The 15,030-nt window shown below is 48.4% G+C and overlaps 1 protein-coding gene across 1 annotated transcript in view; it reads left to right on the top strand.

The window, feature by feature from the left end:
* The window catches only part of Nlrc5 (NLR family CARD domain containing 5), a 61,623-nt gene that overhangs the window by 32,641 nt on the left and 13,952 nt on the right, over window positions 1-15,030 (top strand). Inside the window, exons 25-33 of the mRNA XM_051201894.1 lie at window positions 2,858-2,941; window positions 6,143-6,232; window positions 6,382-6,444; window positions 7,590-7,673; window positions 9,472-9,555; window positions 9,950-10,039; window positions 10,295-10,360; window positions 11,359-11,442; window positions 11,528-11,611. Coding sequence (XP_051057851.1) covers window positions 2,858-2,941; window positions 6,143-6,232; window positions 6,382-6,444; window positions 7,590-7,673; window positions 9,472-9,555; window positions 9,950-10,039; window positions 10,295-10,360; window positions 11,359-11,442; window positions 11,528-11,611 — 729 coding nt within the window. The remainder of the gene's footprint in view (window positions 1-2,857; window positions 2,942-6,142; window positions 6,233-6,381; window positions 6,445-7,589; window positions 7,674-9,471; window positions 9,556-9,949; window positions 10,040-10,294; window positions 10,361-11,358; window positions 11,443-11,527; window positions 11,612-15,030) is intronic.

Genomic DNA, 15,030 nt, shown 5'->3' with positions numbered 1-15,030 from the left:
TGTGGGTGGGTGTGCGGAAACCTGGGAGAGGGCAGCTTGCAGGGGAGACTTGATGAACCTTTTCCTGGCCTTCTTCCACCAGACCCATCAGCCCCACACTGGGAGTTATGAGACCCACTGGTAGGAGGTCAGTCGTCTCTCATGAGCCCTAGTCAAGTGCTGGGATGCATGGAGTCCTGTCCCAGAGCCCCACACAAGTCTCTCCCTCATCCTACCTCTAAGGCCAACCCCTTATCCCTGGACTGCCCCACCCACTTCAGAACAACCAGGTCTGTGATCAGAGACCAATCCCATAAACAGGAGTTACTCAGCCACTGGAAGCCGGCTGACTCTAGGTTTTAAGCCCCTGGGCCTTAGTTTCTGCTTCTGTGGAACAGACTGTGAGCCCTTCTTTTGGAGTCAGTGTTGTGACTCTTATACAGAAATAACCTTTAGAAGACTCTAGGCTGCAGTCCCCTCACTAAACAAGCCAGCCCCTCTCATTGAATCATAGTGTCATTTGTCACAGCCCTGCCCACTTCTTGCTCACTGTGTGCCCCGCTTTTACTTTCTGGTTGCATCGTTTTTATCCAAGATGCTCGGGACTAGAGGTGTTTGGGATTTTGGAATTTTCTTTAGATTTTGGAATGTTTGCATATGCAGAATGAGGTACCTTGGAAAAAGGAATCAGGTCTAAACACAAAATCCATTTGTTTCGTTTAAGCCTTGTGCCCATAACCTGAAAGTCACATTCAGTGTCTATAATGAGCTTGCACTTGGGGGCTGGGACCTGTCAAGACTGGAATTTTCCACTTGCAGTGTGATGTCAGTGCTCAAACTATTTTGGATTTTGGATTTTCGGATTAGTGCCACTCCACCTAAATCTGCAGGGTTAGCCCCGGGGCAGCCTACAGTCTCTCCTGGCTCACACCTGCTTTCCCAGTTTGCAGCAGTCCCATGTCCTGACTTCTGGCTCCACCGCAAGTCAGTGTCAGCCCTTTGGACAAGATAATCCATGCAGACCCCGGTGTGGGTTTCCTGTGCACTCTCCATAGCAAGCACACCCCCAGAAGGAGGAGTCTGCGTTATTTGTCAAGATGGGATCTGGCCATTCAAGATCTCCCTGCATCTAGTTAACTGTTCAGTGACAGTGGCTTTCCCTGAGGGCCAAGTTTCGAGCCCAACTCATTAAAAGCATCTTATTACTTTTGTTCATTTATTGTTTGGGGAGGGGAGGGGTGTATGTACATGCCAAAGCATGTGTGTGGAGGTCAGAGGAGGCGTTTCAGGAGTCAATTCAGGGATCGCTTTCAGGTTGTGCCTTTACCCTCTTGAGCCATCCCACCTGTCCTCGGCTCATTTTTAAAAGCTTGTATTTATTCTGCGTACTTATGTGGGTGTGCATGCTGTCATGATGGTTGTTACATGGAAGTTCGAGGAACTCAAGGTTATCAGTCCTCACCACCTTCCACCATGGAGATCCCAGGGAGCCATCTCACATCTCAGTGGCCCTCAATCCATTCTTGAACAAACTCCTTTAGAATAATTTTAGACTATGTTTCAAAAGATATTACAGAGGAGTACAGAGAGTCAGTGTCTCTTGTTACATAGTGTGTTTGTCACAATGAGGAAAGCAGCTGTGACAGACAGCTGTTGACTAGAGCTTCATCCATCTTTCCACGGAGACAGACCTCTGCATTCCAGATAGCAGTCTGCACCCCGACTGCAGTCAAGCATTGCTTCTCAGCCACCCCACCCACCTTGAAGATCGTGGTTCTTTCTTTGTTTTCCATGCCCTCCTTGGAATACCAGGCAGGTATTTTGTAAGCCATTTCCTGGTTGAGTCTGGCTGTTTTTCTCCAGGTTAAGCTAGGGTCTGGACTTTGGGGGCAGCATCCACCAGACTAACTACCTCATGGAACCACTTTAGGGCTGCATGCTGTCATGCTTACATTGAGTCACACTTCCTCACTGAGAGATTACGTTGTCATTTAAACAGCTCTTTTATTCTAGAGACTTCTGGCATATATAAAAATAGAGAGAGAAAAAGGACCTTAGGTACTCCCCTCTCCTCCAGGAGTGATGAGCTCATAACCCACTGTTGTTCTTTTGATACAACTAATGCCTATAAAACACAAACACTTCCCTCTGTACCTACTGGAGGACCAGCGATAAGTTGGGCTGGGTCATGTGTCTATTGCTTTAAAAATGGGTGTAGACCCAGAGACCATAGTACTGTGGACTAGGGGTGTGTGGAAGCCCCACATGGTGGCATGGTGTTGTGCAAAGGGTTCCCTCAGTGAAGGCCCCTCTCAGACACTGCTCTGGGTCCTGGCCAGGTAGGGTCAGAATGGCCTAGTCTGAGCTTGAAGCTGGACTCAGGTAGAATACTCAGCTTCAAACCACAGGCTGCTCCTGCCCTCCACTCCTCACTCACATCAATGTCATCCCACCATCTCCTCCCAAATGATCAATGAGTACAGCAGGATTGAGGTCAGTGGCCTTCAGGTGCAAAGGGAAAGGATAGAGGAGAAAGTACAGGGATGGGTAGAGGGGGTGAAGGCAGGAGGGAGACACAGCCCAAAAGGCTCAGGGGACCTCAAGTTACTCCAGACCCTAGTGGAGGGCACACAGTGGCCCCAGGGTAGGTGTTTGGATGGCCTCCTGTGTATGCTGATTCTGTCACATCTGTACCTGGAATGCCATGATGGTGGGTTTGGATGAGCCACAGAAACCCGCATCTCTCCAGTGTTTCCGAGGTGCCTGTGACCTGACCCAGTCTTGAGAGGGGATTGCTCCAGCTCCAGCTGTAAAGCTACGCTGCCCACTTTCTAGAAGGTTTTCTCCCTCCTCATTCAAAACCTTTGCTGATTCACAGCTTGTCCTGCAAGACCCTGAGTGACGAGAGCCTGAAGACCCTGATGCAGTGCCTGCCCCAGCTGCCCCAGCTCAGCCTGCTGCAGTAAGTCCAGGTTTCCAGTCCTTCCGCCAGCTAACCACGCCCCCGGGCTGTGTGTGATAGGGCTGTCCCTCTTAACCCCTCCCCTCCTCTCCCACCACCGCGTCAAATCACCCCTCACATCTGAGACTCAGATCACCAGTGTCACCCTGATTCTTTGTCTCCCATGGCTCTGAGTTGTGTGTTCTGACAGTGGGGTTCGTACCCCACATCTTTCTCTGGGTTGGGACTCAAATCAGCCACGTGCTCAGAAGCTCACAAAGGATGGGAGAGGTGTGGCCAAGAGTCCGGCATGCTTCTGCTGCCCCTGCAAGGTCACCTACCTCTACGAAGGGCCCAAGCAGATGTAGGCCATGTATATGTCACACGCCATGTTTCTAAAGGTCACCCTCTAACTCTGTCAAAGGGGAGGCATTTAAGCAGCATCCGTCAAAGTATTTAAAACTCTGTTTTCTAATTTCAGTGCAGACTGGTTAGAATTTAAAAAGGATTTACTTTAAATATGCTTCTAGCAGAGGGGGTGGGAGAGAAACATCCACAGCTGAGATGGAAAAAATACAACAGGAAATTAAATCATAGCATTAATAGCGGCACCAAGAGCACCGAGGCTGAGCTCTGGACATGCCCAAGGCTGCTTACGTTGCCTCTGGACCCTTGCTTCTCTTCGGATCTTGTGGGTAATAGGGAGGGGGTGTGCAGATGTGAGATGGTCAAAGACAGGATGGTCAGTCACGCAGCATCGGCCCTGATTCTGCATCTGTCTCTGGGTCCTTGTTCAACCTTAATTTCATTTTACTCACCCACACTGCTGTTGACCAGGCACTGTCTGGGGTGCTATGCACACAGGAAATAAAAGCAAATGACTAGATCTTGCCTTCTTGGTGTTTGCCTAGTAGTACAATGCACCAAGCAAGGAGCACAGTGGCATTGAATGATACAGCCAGGTGGCATCAGGCCAAACCCAAGCCCTTGGAAAGGCTGAGGCAAGAGGCTCTCAAGTTCTTGGTTAGCCTGGCAACAGAGTGAAGTCCTGCTTCAAAGAGAAAGAGGGAGGGAGGAAGAGAAAGACAGACAGACAGACACACACACACACACACACACACACACACACACACACACACACACAGATACCTAAACCAAATGACCAATATGTGAATGTAACCAATAACAAGGTACAAGGAACTCTTCTCTAGGTGGTAAGTGGCTGGAGAGGTCACACGGATGATGGTAGCTGATAGTAGATGTCTTAGTCAGGGTTGCTGTTGCTGTGAAAAGACACCATGACGATGGCAACTCATAAAGAAAACATTTGATTGGAATGGCTCACTTACAGTTCCAGGGGTTCAGTTCATTATCATCATGATGGGGATCATGCAGACAGTAATAGCTAAGAGTCCCACACCTTACAGGCAACTGAGACACTGGATGGTTTCCTGAGCATAGGAAACCTCAAACCCTGCCCCCATAGTGATACACTTCCTCCAACAAGGCCATACTTCCTGATAGTGCCAATCTCTATGAGATTATGTGGACCACTTACATTCAAACTACCACAATAAACATGATCAGGAAAGCTACCACCAGTAAGAAAACAGGGATCTGGCTTTGGGAGCCTGTGAAAGTAAGGAACTACATTCTGGGAAGGGAACGGCATGTTTGCAGCCTGGAAGCACTACTAGCCTGATGGTTACAGGAACAGCCTTGATCCGCATGAGAGCAGAACCATTGGTTGGCAGGAAGAAACTAGGAGATAATGCAGGGGGTCGTCAGGGCTGGTCACAGGACCTGAGAGCCAGAGAGAGGATTTGGGTTTTCACCCCCAGTAACTTGAAAGACAGATGAGTAGTTTGAATTTTCCAAAGCTAAGGTTGGCTGCTGAGTAGAGAGAAGACGACTCAGGGACAAGAGCAGCACCAGGAAGACAGGGAGCTGTGCCCCAGGCAAGATGCACCCACATCTAGGTCTCTAAGACTGAAGTTTGCAGCTGGTGGTAACTTTGCCCCTTGGGGTGTCATTAGGATGTCTGTCTCTCTGGCTGCCCCTCATTTCTTGCTGCTTGTGATCCATGTGGCAAGAATATAGGTGATCAAGCTGACTAGGGAGATCAGCCATGTTAGCAAGTTCTGGATTTAATGGAGAGACTCTGCCTCAAAGAACACCGTGGAAGAGATCAAAGAAGATCCGTGATAGTAATCTTAGGATGCTCACACACACACACACACACACATGAAAACATGCTCACACATGTGCATGATCACCACACACAGAAGGAATAAGCAAATGTAAAGGGCTAGAGATGGCTCCATGGTTAAGAGAACTTCCTGCTCTTGCAAAGAACCAAGTCTGGTGGGTGGCACATAAGATGGCTAACAACCATCTCTAACTCCAATCTGACACCTTCTTCTGCATTCTTTGAGTACCCTGCCTCCATACACACAGGTGACATACACCCACACACACACACACACACACACACACACACAGAGCACGCATAAATATAAATAAATCTTTAAAAGAAAATTTAAACCATACCAACAATCTTACATGGCAGGCAGGGTTCTGCTGGCGAGGAAAGAATACCACAATTAGTCCCGTTTGCCCCACAAGGAGCCTGAGTTGCAGAGACTTACTCAAGGTCACACAGCTGTCAGAGAACTGGAACTCACACCCTGTCAGCCTGCTCCCAACCCCACCCTCTCCCCACCCACCTTAAGTCCCTGTTGTCTTCTGTGTTACCTTGTGTTGTAATTGGTTTTTTTTTTTTTTTTTTTTAAAAGAAAGAAAGAAAAACAGCGCAAGAAAGGCGCTATGTGACAGAGTTCAAGCAGAGGGTTTTTTATTAAGGGAAAGGGATTGTGAAAAGGGGAAAAAGGATGGGATGGGGGAGACTGGCCTGTGGGGACCAGGAGCAGTGGGAGAGAGAAAAGAGTGGGAGAAAGTGGGAAGAGAAATAGAGAGAGGGAGAAGGATGGGAGGTGGGCAGGGCCTTTTAAAAGGGAACATAGTGATGATGCACAGGTGGTGCTCTTAGTGGCTGCAGTTGAGGGCATATCCTGTCAGATCTCCCAAGATCAGGCCAGTACAAATGCCTAAGTACTAACACCTTGCTGAGCTGGCAGCCACGATATACTCCTCTTCATACCCCTCCAGCACAGCTGCTTCTTGACCAGTGACCCTGCTTGGCCCTGCCCCTTTTCTTCTCAGGCTGAGCCACACAGTCCTATCTTCAAGAAGCCTCTTCCTGCTGGCAGATGTCTTCAACCTGTGCCCACGGGTTCAGAAGGTCAATCTCAGGTGGGCATCGTGCTGGGAGCCCTGGGGCTAGTCTTGGAGGGTGGAGCCTGGTGTTTGGAGGGTGTGAATGATCAGAAGTACCCAAGCCAAAGTCTGGGGACACCCTGAAGCAACGGCCAAGGGTGACTGAGTGTTTACTGTCACTACAGGTCCCTATGCCATGCTGTCCTGCACTTTGGCTCCAAGGAGGAGCAAGAGGGTGTGTGCTTTGGGTAAGCCCTTGAACCATCCTGGACATCCATGGGGATTGGAGACAAGCAGACCTAAGTACTGTACTGGGGCCAGAGGGGAATGCAGGATGCCTGCTGCCAAGTGTGAGCTAGTTCCTCCAAAGGGAGAATCAAAGGCCCAGGCAGGGCTGGGCTGGGCCCAGAGGCTAACAGAGAATGTCCAAACAGGCTGGAGCTGCAGAAAGGGCTTTATAACCCGCTCCCCTCCCAACCACCACCAATCCTGCTATCCGACCCAGTGGCACCAGGGCCTGGAGCCTTGGGCAAGCTTATCCTTTCTAGCACTTGCTGGGCACCAAAGTGAGGTCATAAAGTGGGAGGCAGGGAGCGGGCTCTGAGCTCCGACTGGTGACTGCTTCAAACCCAGAGCAGACGCAGTCTTTCTGCAAAGGGTTAGATAGGAAACAATGAGGCCACGTGTGTTGGCACAGGCCTGTGATCCTAGCACTGAGAAGACTGAGGCAGGAGATCATGAGTTCAAGCCCCCACCCCCAAGCTACATAGAAAATCTGCCTCTTAAAAAAGAAGAATTTTAAATGTTAAGGAGAGTAATAATGATTTTTCTTTTTAATTAGCTAGCAGTTTTATCAACTCTCTAACTTAAGGGGTTGCTGTTTGTTTGTTTTTAAAGATTGCAGGGTCATGGAACTTTCATTTAACGGACTATGCAATTTCACTGTAGGCCTTTTAAAATAGACATGCTGACTGTTGCTTCACTTCCCAGCCTTTCAAAAACAGATGCCACCTTATTCTCCCTTCTCAGCCTGAGTTTTCTTATTGGAGGGAGTCCAGTTACTAAAATGATCTGGAGGTCTTGAACTTGAGTTGAAATCTCCCGACCCTGGTATGGGGTTTCTGATCTGCAGGTTTGGTGGGATTCACATTCCGAGTTCCCACGTGATTCTGATGTGACTAATAGGGACCACACTGAGAAGCACCCGTCCCAGAAGGAATGCATAGGCACCAAAGGGGCCTGCAGGGAGCTAAGGGTGCCTGGTGTTTTCAAAGGGTCCCAGCTTTGGTAAGGACCCCTGGAACTGGAGGCCAAATGCAGGGAAAGGCTTATCTAGAAGTGGTCCAGTATGTGAATGTGTACTCTCTTTCTTGTCCCCAACCGGACCATGCAGGTTTCCAGGATGCAGCCTCAGCCAGGAGCATATGGAGCCGCTGTGTTGTGCACTGAGCAGGTGCAAAGCCCTCAGCCAGCTTGAGTAAGTTGGGAGGAGGAGGGGGTGGGTGGAGCACACCTGGATAGGGCTGGATAGGTTGCAACAACGTGAGCATCCTTAAGAGCAGGCACCTCACCTGCCCTCTTCTGTTCTCAGGGCCAGTCAGGGACGTGTGGGGCTCTGTGGGGCTCTAAATCTCCCCAGGCTGTGCTTTCTCTTCTCCCCGACTCCCACCGGGGCCAAGTTAGTTTCTCTTCTCATAGTGTGTGACAAAACACCTAACTGAAGTGACTTGAGGAAGGAGGGGTTATTTTGGCTTGTGGGCTATTTGGTTGATTGGCTTGGGTTTTAAGACAGAGTCCAATGTAGCCCAGATTGGCCTCAGACTTGCTATGTAGCCGAGGATGATGGCAAACTTTGGATCTGCTTGCCTCCACCTCGGATGCTTGGATTACAGGTGGGCACTATCCCACCCAGCCTCAGCTCCTGGTTAGAGTGAGCTTATTCCACCATAATGGAGAGGTGGTGTAGTGGGAGCAGGAGGAAGCTGCTCTCCTCAGTTAAGACTCTCTGGAAACGCCATCACAGACATGCCTAGGGGTGTGGCTCCTGGGTGATTCCAAATCCAGTCAGGTTGACGATGAAGATTAACCACCCCGTCCTGTAACATGAGTAGCTCTTCAGAGAAAGTACCAGGAGCCCCTCCACCATGTGCTGGCCAGTGCAGCCATGCTTGTAGGTTGATGTGGAAGGGCAGGGTGGCTAATAAGAGGAGCATTGATTTGCCTGGAAGATGGTAAAAAGGACCAAATGACTAGGCTGAAGCCAGCCAGGGTGGGTACTTATGAAGTGACATGCCTGTGGTTTGTGTTGAATGCTCAAACAGGACAGCTCTCATACTCCATCTGGTCTTGTGTAAAAGCAACAAGCACTCTCAACTTCTGGGCCATCTCTCTAGCCTCTACAAAGCAGTTTTTAGAAGAAAATTCTCCAGAAAATTCCAGATAAACAAGTGTCAGGGACATAGGACTGGAGAGATGACTCAGTGGCTGTTCAGAGTATGTGGTGCTCTTGCAGAGAACCCAGACTCTGTTACCAGAACCCACAGGGCAGCTGTCAATGGGCTGGAACTCCAGTTTCAGAGCATCTGGCCCCTCTGTAGACACCAGGCACACATGTAGTAGGCATGCATACATGTAAGCAAACACCCATACACTTAAAATAAAAATAAAATAAATCATCTTTTTTAAGTGTCAGAAATGTAGATGGGAAATCAGATATTCAGGACACCACAATTATGTTTCTGAAGTTGTGGCTGAGACCAGAGATGCTCTCAGGAGAGGGAGCAGGGGTGGTATTTGGGTAGTTTCTGATGGTTTCTGGCATCAGATTCCTAAATCACAGGAGGAAATCTGTTAGGTAATTGCATCTTCCAAACATTTGTCCCTTCCTTTGTTCATTCTTGTTGGGAAATTGTGGATCCTAGCTGCCACAGGCAGGGAAAAACTCATTAGTATTTTTTCTAACTCCTAAAAGCCTGCTAGAGGCACCTGAGCCCTGTGAGTACCATAGATAATGGAGCGAGTAATGAGGACACAGTAAACACAGGTTTACTATGGTGCTGGGGAGGGGACCAGTGGGAATTGTAGGGCTGTTGGTGATGCTCACAGTGGGGTGATGGGCATGGTAGCTCAGAATGGTGCTGGTGCTTCTGGTGGTGGAGCTGTTGATGCCATGGTGATGACAAGAGGTAGTGGCAGCCAATTTAGTGGCCACAGGGATCATGGCGAGAAGGCAGAGCTTGAGTTGGGATCACTAAAACTGTTCCTTCTTCTTGCAGCCTCACAGACAACTTGCTGGATGACAGTGGACTCAGGTGCCTTCTGGAATGCCTGCCACAGCTACCCATCTGTGGGTGGCTTGAGTAAGTGAGACAGCCAGGGATATCCCCTCCACCATGCAGCCTTAACCAAGCTAGCAACCTTCCATCCCTACTATGAGATGCAAGTTTGGAAAAGGACGGGCAGCAAGGAGTAGTGAAGTCATCCACTCTCACTCTATGGACTCATACAGCCTGTTGCTAGGCAACTGAACTCGGTACTCTGGGAGTCCCTGGCCCTGCTAGGGATGGAGTTGCCTGATCAGGCTCCTCAGTGTCCCACACCACAGGAACTACAGGCTCAGTAGGGGAAGTTCTTGAGGACTCAGGGCTAGGTGCCTTTCCTGTGTAGGTTAGTGTCCCTTCTTAGGTCTCTCCCTCCCTCCCTCTCTCTCTCTCTCTCTCTCTCTCTCTCTCTCTAATTGCACTTCTCTCCTAGCCTCAGTCACAACAGTGTCTCTCAGGAAGGGGTCCTGTGCCTGCTGGAGACCCTGCCTTCCTGCCCTCGTGTCTGTGAGATCTCTGTAAGGTAAGCTGCTAACTACTGACTAATGGTGGGGTACAAGACCCTCACATTGCAGCTTTATGTTATGTGATTTTGAGTCTGTCCCTGGTAGGATGCCACCAGGGTGGAGAAGCCAGGTATACAGACCCTAGTCCTTATGGAAGGTGTGGCTAAGACCTGCCCTGCTCCCTGTGGTCTCAGCCTGTCTCGTCTGCACCCACTAGGTGACCGGGGTGCCCGGAGTGCTGGCTCATGCCTCCCTGCTCTCTTTTCTCACAGTCTGGGCTCTGAGCTGAACTTCCGGATACACTTGTCCAGGGAGGAAGAAGCAGAGACAAAACTGAGGTAATCCTAGGTGGAGTGTTGAGCAGGAAAAAGGCATGGATTCTAGACTGTAAGGAACCACAGCTTCCTTGCTGGGTTCTCTCCTAAGGTGGCCTGCTTCTGACTTACAACTCAGATTTGGTCTCCTGATGAGCACAGATGTCCCCATTCCATCCTCAGCATCACATAAACTACATTATACCATATTATTTGATACATGAAGTATACACATGTACTAGATACACAAAATGCACATACCCTACATATATAGACTATACATGTAAAATATACACTACATACATATACACTCACACACATACACTACACACACACACACACACACACACACACACACATACACACGCTCCCACACTCAGGGCCTTGCTCTCCATCCACCAGCACTCCTTGCCTGGTGAGGCCTTCCTGCACGGCTTGCGATGGCCGAATCTGGCATTCTTTTCTCCTGCTGTTTTTCAGATAAGGTTCTCCTAACCCTTTAAGGCCAGCTTATTTAGTAGCATCCTTTCCTGGAGGTCCATGAAGCATCAGTGGCCCTGATATCAGAGTGAACCTTTTGGTTCCCTGCGGTCCCTTTTCAGGGACAACAGACCTAGCTTCTTTGTAGGCAGTGGAGGGCAGGGCCACAGCCAGTGCCCAGGCTCACCCTCTACACAGGGAGCCTGAACTATCCTGTTAGTCACAGACTCAGGCTGATCCTGCCAAAGTCAGCTTTTCCTCCCCAGAAATAACCCAACAGCTGTGTGTGGGGGTCAATCCGTGGGTGCCTATAATGCACCGTGAGGACTAAATGAGATATGTAGAAGGCAGGTGCCCTGTGCCTGGAAGCTGGCACTGTGCCTGTGCGTCATGATCCACAAGTGACTAACTCCCAGATCCTATGGCAGCACCCAGCACCTGTTGTTTGTGTAGGCTCCAACCTAGGCCTGTGTCCTCTGGGGATCCTGGGAGGAGAGGTTAGCAGTGCAAGCATCAGGTTCCGCCCTGCCTTCTCCCCTCAGGATGTGTGAGTGTAGCTTCGGCCCAGAACACTTATCCAGACTGGCTTCCAGCCTGAGCCAGGCCCAACAGCTGACAGAGCTCACGTGAGTAACAGGCTCAGCCCACTGATAGGCGGGGCATCCTGCACCTATCAGAGGAGTCATACCAATAACTGATCTCTGCCCCCAGGCTGACCAGGTGCCACTTGGACTTGCCACAGCTGACCAACTTCCTGAATCTGGTGAATCGGCCAGCAGGGTGGCTGGGCCTCAGGTACCCTCCTTCACTGGGGAGGGGCATGGGGAAGGTAGTGTCCCCACAGTCACAGCCTAGCCATCCCTGTACAAAAGAGCCCACATCCCTGCCCCAGAGCCATGCCAGGAACACAGAGAAACTGTCCCTGATGACAGGGAGGCTGTGCTTTGGAATTTAAAAAAGTAAATCACACTTTGAGTATAGCTCTGTTAGTAGAGTGTTTGTCTGGCATATATGAAGCCCTTTCATCTCAAACACCGCAAAGGAAATAATAATTAAAATCAATTAAAAATAATCAAAGAAAGCTCTGAAGGATACCTAATAGAACATAAAATAAGTATGCTTATATGTTCACTATAGTGTAAAAGTATTCAGAAAAAGAACAGGTTATAAAAGGAGAGAGTGATCTTTGCAAATCCACATTCCATTTCCTGTGTTTGATAATTGCTCATTTTCTTCCACATTTAGTTCACATTTGTTTGGCTAAAATGTTTTAAAGTAAAACACAGACCTCTTCCAAACATCTCCCTGTGAATCTTTAAAAATAAATATCAGGGCCAGGCATTGGCGGCACATGCCTTTAGTCCCAGCACTCAGGAGGCAGAGGCAGGCAGATCTCTGTGAGTTCAAGGCCAGCCTGGTCTACAGAGCAAGTCCTGGGACAGGCTCCAAAGCTACAGAGAAACCCTGTCTTGAACACAAACAAAAGAGGAGTGTAATCCCAACAGTGAAGAGATGGAGATGGGAGGGCCCTTGGGGCTCCTTGCCCAGCCAGCCTGGCCTACTTGGCAAGCTTCAGGCCAGTGAGACCCTGTCTCTAAAAACAAGATGGATGTCCTGAGGATAAACATCTAAGGTTGTCCTCTGACCTCCAAATGCAGGTATGCACATGCACTTACCCCCACATGCAAATAGGCACACACTGGGACATGAACACATGCATTCGTGAGTTACTTTTCCTGTTGCTATGATAAAACATGACCAAAGGCAACTTTGAAGAAAGAATTTATTTTGAGTAGGGTTCCAAAGGGCTAGGAGTCCATTGGAGACTGAGTGGTGGTGGCGCACGCCTTTATTCCCAGCACTGGGAAGGCAGAGGCAGGTGGGTCTCTGTGAGTTCTTGGCCAGTCTGGTCTACAGAGCGAGTTCCAGAACAGCCAGGACTGTTATGCAAAGAAACCCTATCTTGAAAATCAAAACAAAAGGAAACAAAAAAGAATCCACCGTGGTGGGGCCGCCAGCTGCAGATGTGATAGCTCCAGAAGACTAAGATATCACATCTTTAACCACAAGCACAAAGCGGAGGATGAGAACGTGAAGTGGGGTGAGGCAGTGACCTCTCAAAGCCCCTCCAATGGCATCCTCTAACAAGGCCATACCTCCTAAACCTTCCCAAACAGAGACAACTGGAGACTAAATGTTCAAATGCTTGAGTCTATGAGGGACACCTCTTATTTAAGTCAACACAACATAGGAACATAAACACACATACATAAACAAATAAGGATTATAGTTCATCCAGAACACCTAAGGACTCTACTGGCAATCCTCAGGGCCATGCATTATCTGGTTTAATATGAAATTCTCACATGGTCCTTACATGGAACAGCTGTCTGTGGGGTTCAAGTTCACACAGGCTCCTGGGCACTCCTGGTCCATGGTTCTGGGCTATGCTTGCTCCGTTCCTTATGTGCCTTGGGGTTAACCGCCAACTTTCCTAAAGCAGTGTACACTCTGTCAAAAGGCTCCATGAGATGAGTGAACAGATTTGTACCCATGGTTTCATGGGCAGAACTGCACATCAGTGACTATAGCCCAAAGAAAGACATGTGAGAGCTGGGTATTCTCTCTCTTTTTTTTTTTAAGGTGTAAGAAATTACATTTTTTTTTTTTAATTATAGTAAAACCAGCCATGAGTGCTGTCGTGAGCCTGTAATCCCCAGATCAGGGGATCAAGGACAACCTTGACTACCTAGAGTGTTTGAAGCCAGCCTGGTCTACATGAGACCCTGTCAAGAAAAGAAGAGAGAGAGGGAGGGGGAGGGAAGGAGGGAGGATTAAATAAAAATTAAAAACATGAAATAACAAAGTAAAAGTAAAAAAGAAGTTAACCACCCGAACACAGTTAAGTGTACAGCTCAGTAATATCAAAGACTGCCAGCCTGATGTGCAGCCAGTCTCCATCCTGAAACCTGGAGCTCTATCCCCAATGGACAGTTCCTCATGTTACAGGCGTGAGACTTCCTTTTTAGGCTGTAGCCCAGCATGTGGGGCCACCACAGTTTACTCCTTCATCTGCTAATGGACACTTGGGATGCTCCTGCCTTTCCACCAAGTGCTGTGAGTGTGGGTGCGCAAATACGACGGTATCCCTGCTCTCAGTTCTTTCCTAGGTCACCCAAATATCACCTTAAAATAAAACTTTCCAAGCCCCAAAGTAACATTCTGAAAATCGGCAGAAAATCCAGGCTAGCCTCCAGGAAAGCAATGTTTGAAAAAGATAATGGAACTAAACTATAAAGCAGGAATGTTTTTTAAAAACTCTTTTCCAAACTACTAAATTTATTTGTGTGCATTTTGTATAAAGTTTAGAAAATGAGCCAGGCAGTGGTGGCACACACCTTTAATCCCAGTACTCAGAAGGCAGAGAGGTAGGCAAATTTGAGTTCAAAGCCAGCTGGGGCTACAGAGTGAGTTCCAGGACAGCCAGGGCTACACAGAGAAACCCCTGTTTCTAAAATACAAACAAACAAAAAACAAAGTTTAGAAAACCAAAATCAAGGGCTAGAGAGATGGCTCAGTGGTTAAGAGCACAAGCTGCTCTTTCATGGGACCTGAGTTAAATTTCCAGCACCTACATCACAACTCACAACCATCTGTAACTCCAGTTCCAGGGAACTGCATGCCTCACACAGACATTCATGTAAGCAATGCACACAAAATTAAAATAAATCATTTAAAAAAACTATAATTGAAATTAAATTGCTCATGAAAATTCTGCCATCCAACCAATGCCAAGTATAGTCCATATATTTTCCTTGTATCTAACTCCACCTCTTTCTCTTTATACATTTTCCTTCTTTTAAATACAGAATTTGGAGTTATAGTTTAGGTATGTTTTGGTTTTATTACCTTTACCACATAACAACTTGTATTAAATCTGAAAATTATTTCAAAAACTCTCCTTGGGCTGGGGAAATGGCTTGCAAACATGAGAGTCTGCATCCAGATCTTCAGATCTGTGTAAAGCTGGTCATGGTGTGCACATGCAATCACTGCAATCCCCTCCTAAGGAAGACAGGAGCTGGAGATGTTAGTATCCCCAGATAACCTTTAACTCCTGGTCCTCCTGCCTTCACCACTTGGGTGGTGGGAGTACAGGTGTGAACCACCATACCTGGTGTTGGGGATGGAACCTAAGGTCTCATGCATTGGAA

The sequence above is a fragment of the Phodopus roborovskii genome, unplaced genomic scaffold, assembly GCF_943737965.1.
Source record: "Phodopus roborovskii unplaced genomic scaffold, PHOROB, whole genome shotgun sequence".
NCBI classification, from domain to species: Eukaryota; Metazoa; Chordata; class Mammalia; order Rodentia; family Cricetidae; genus Phodopus; species Phodopus roborovskii.
Note: the sequence above shows the minus strand (reverse complement) of the source record. Positions and strands in the feature narration are given on the sequence as shown.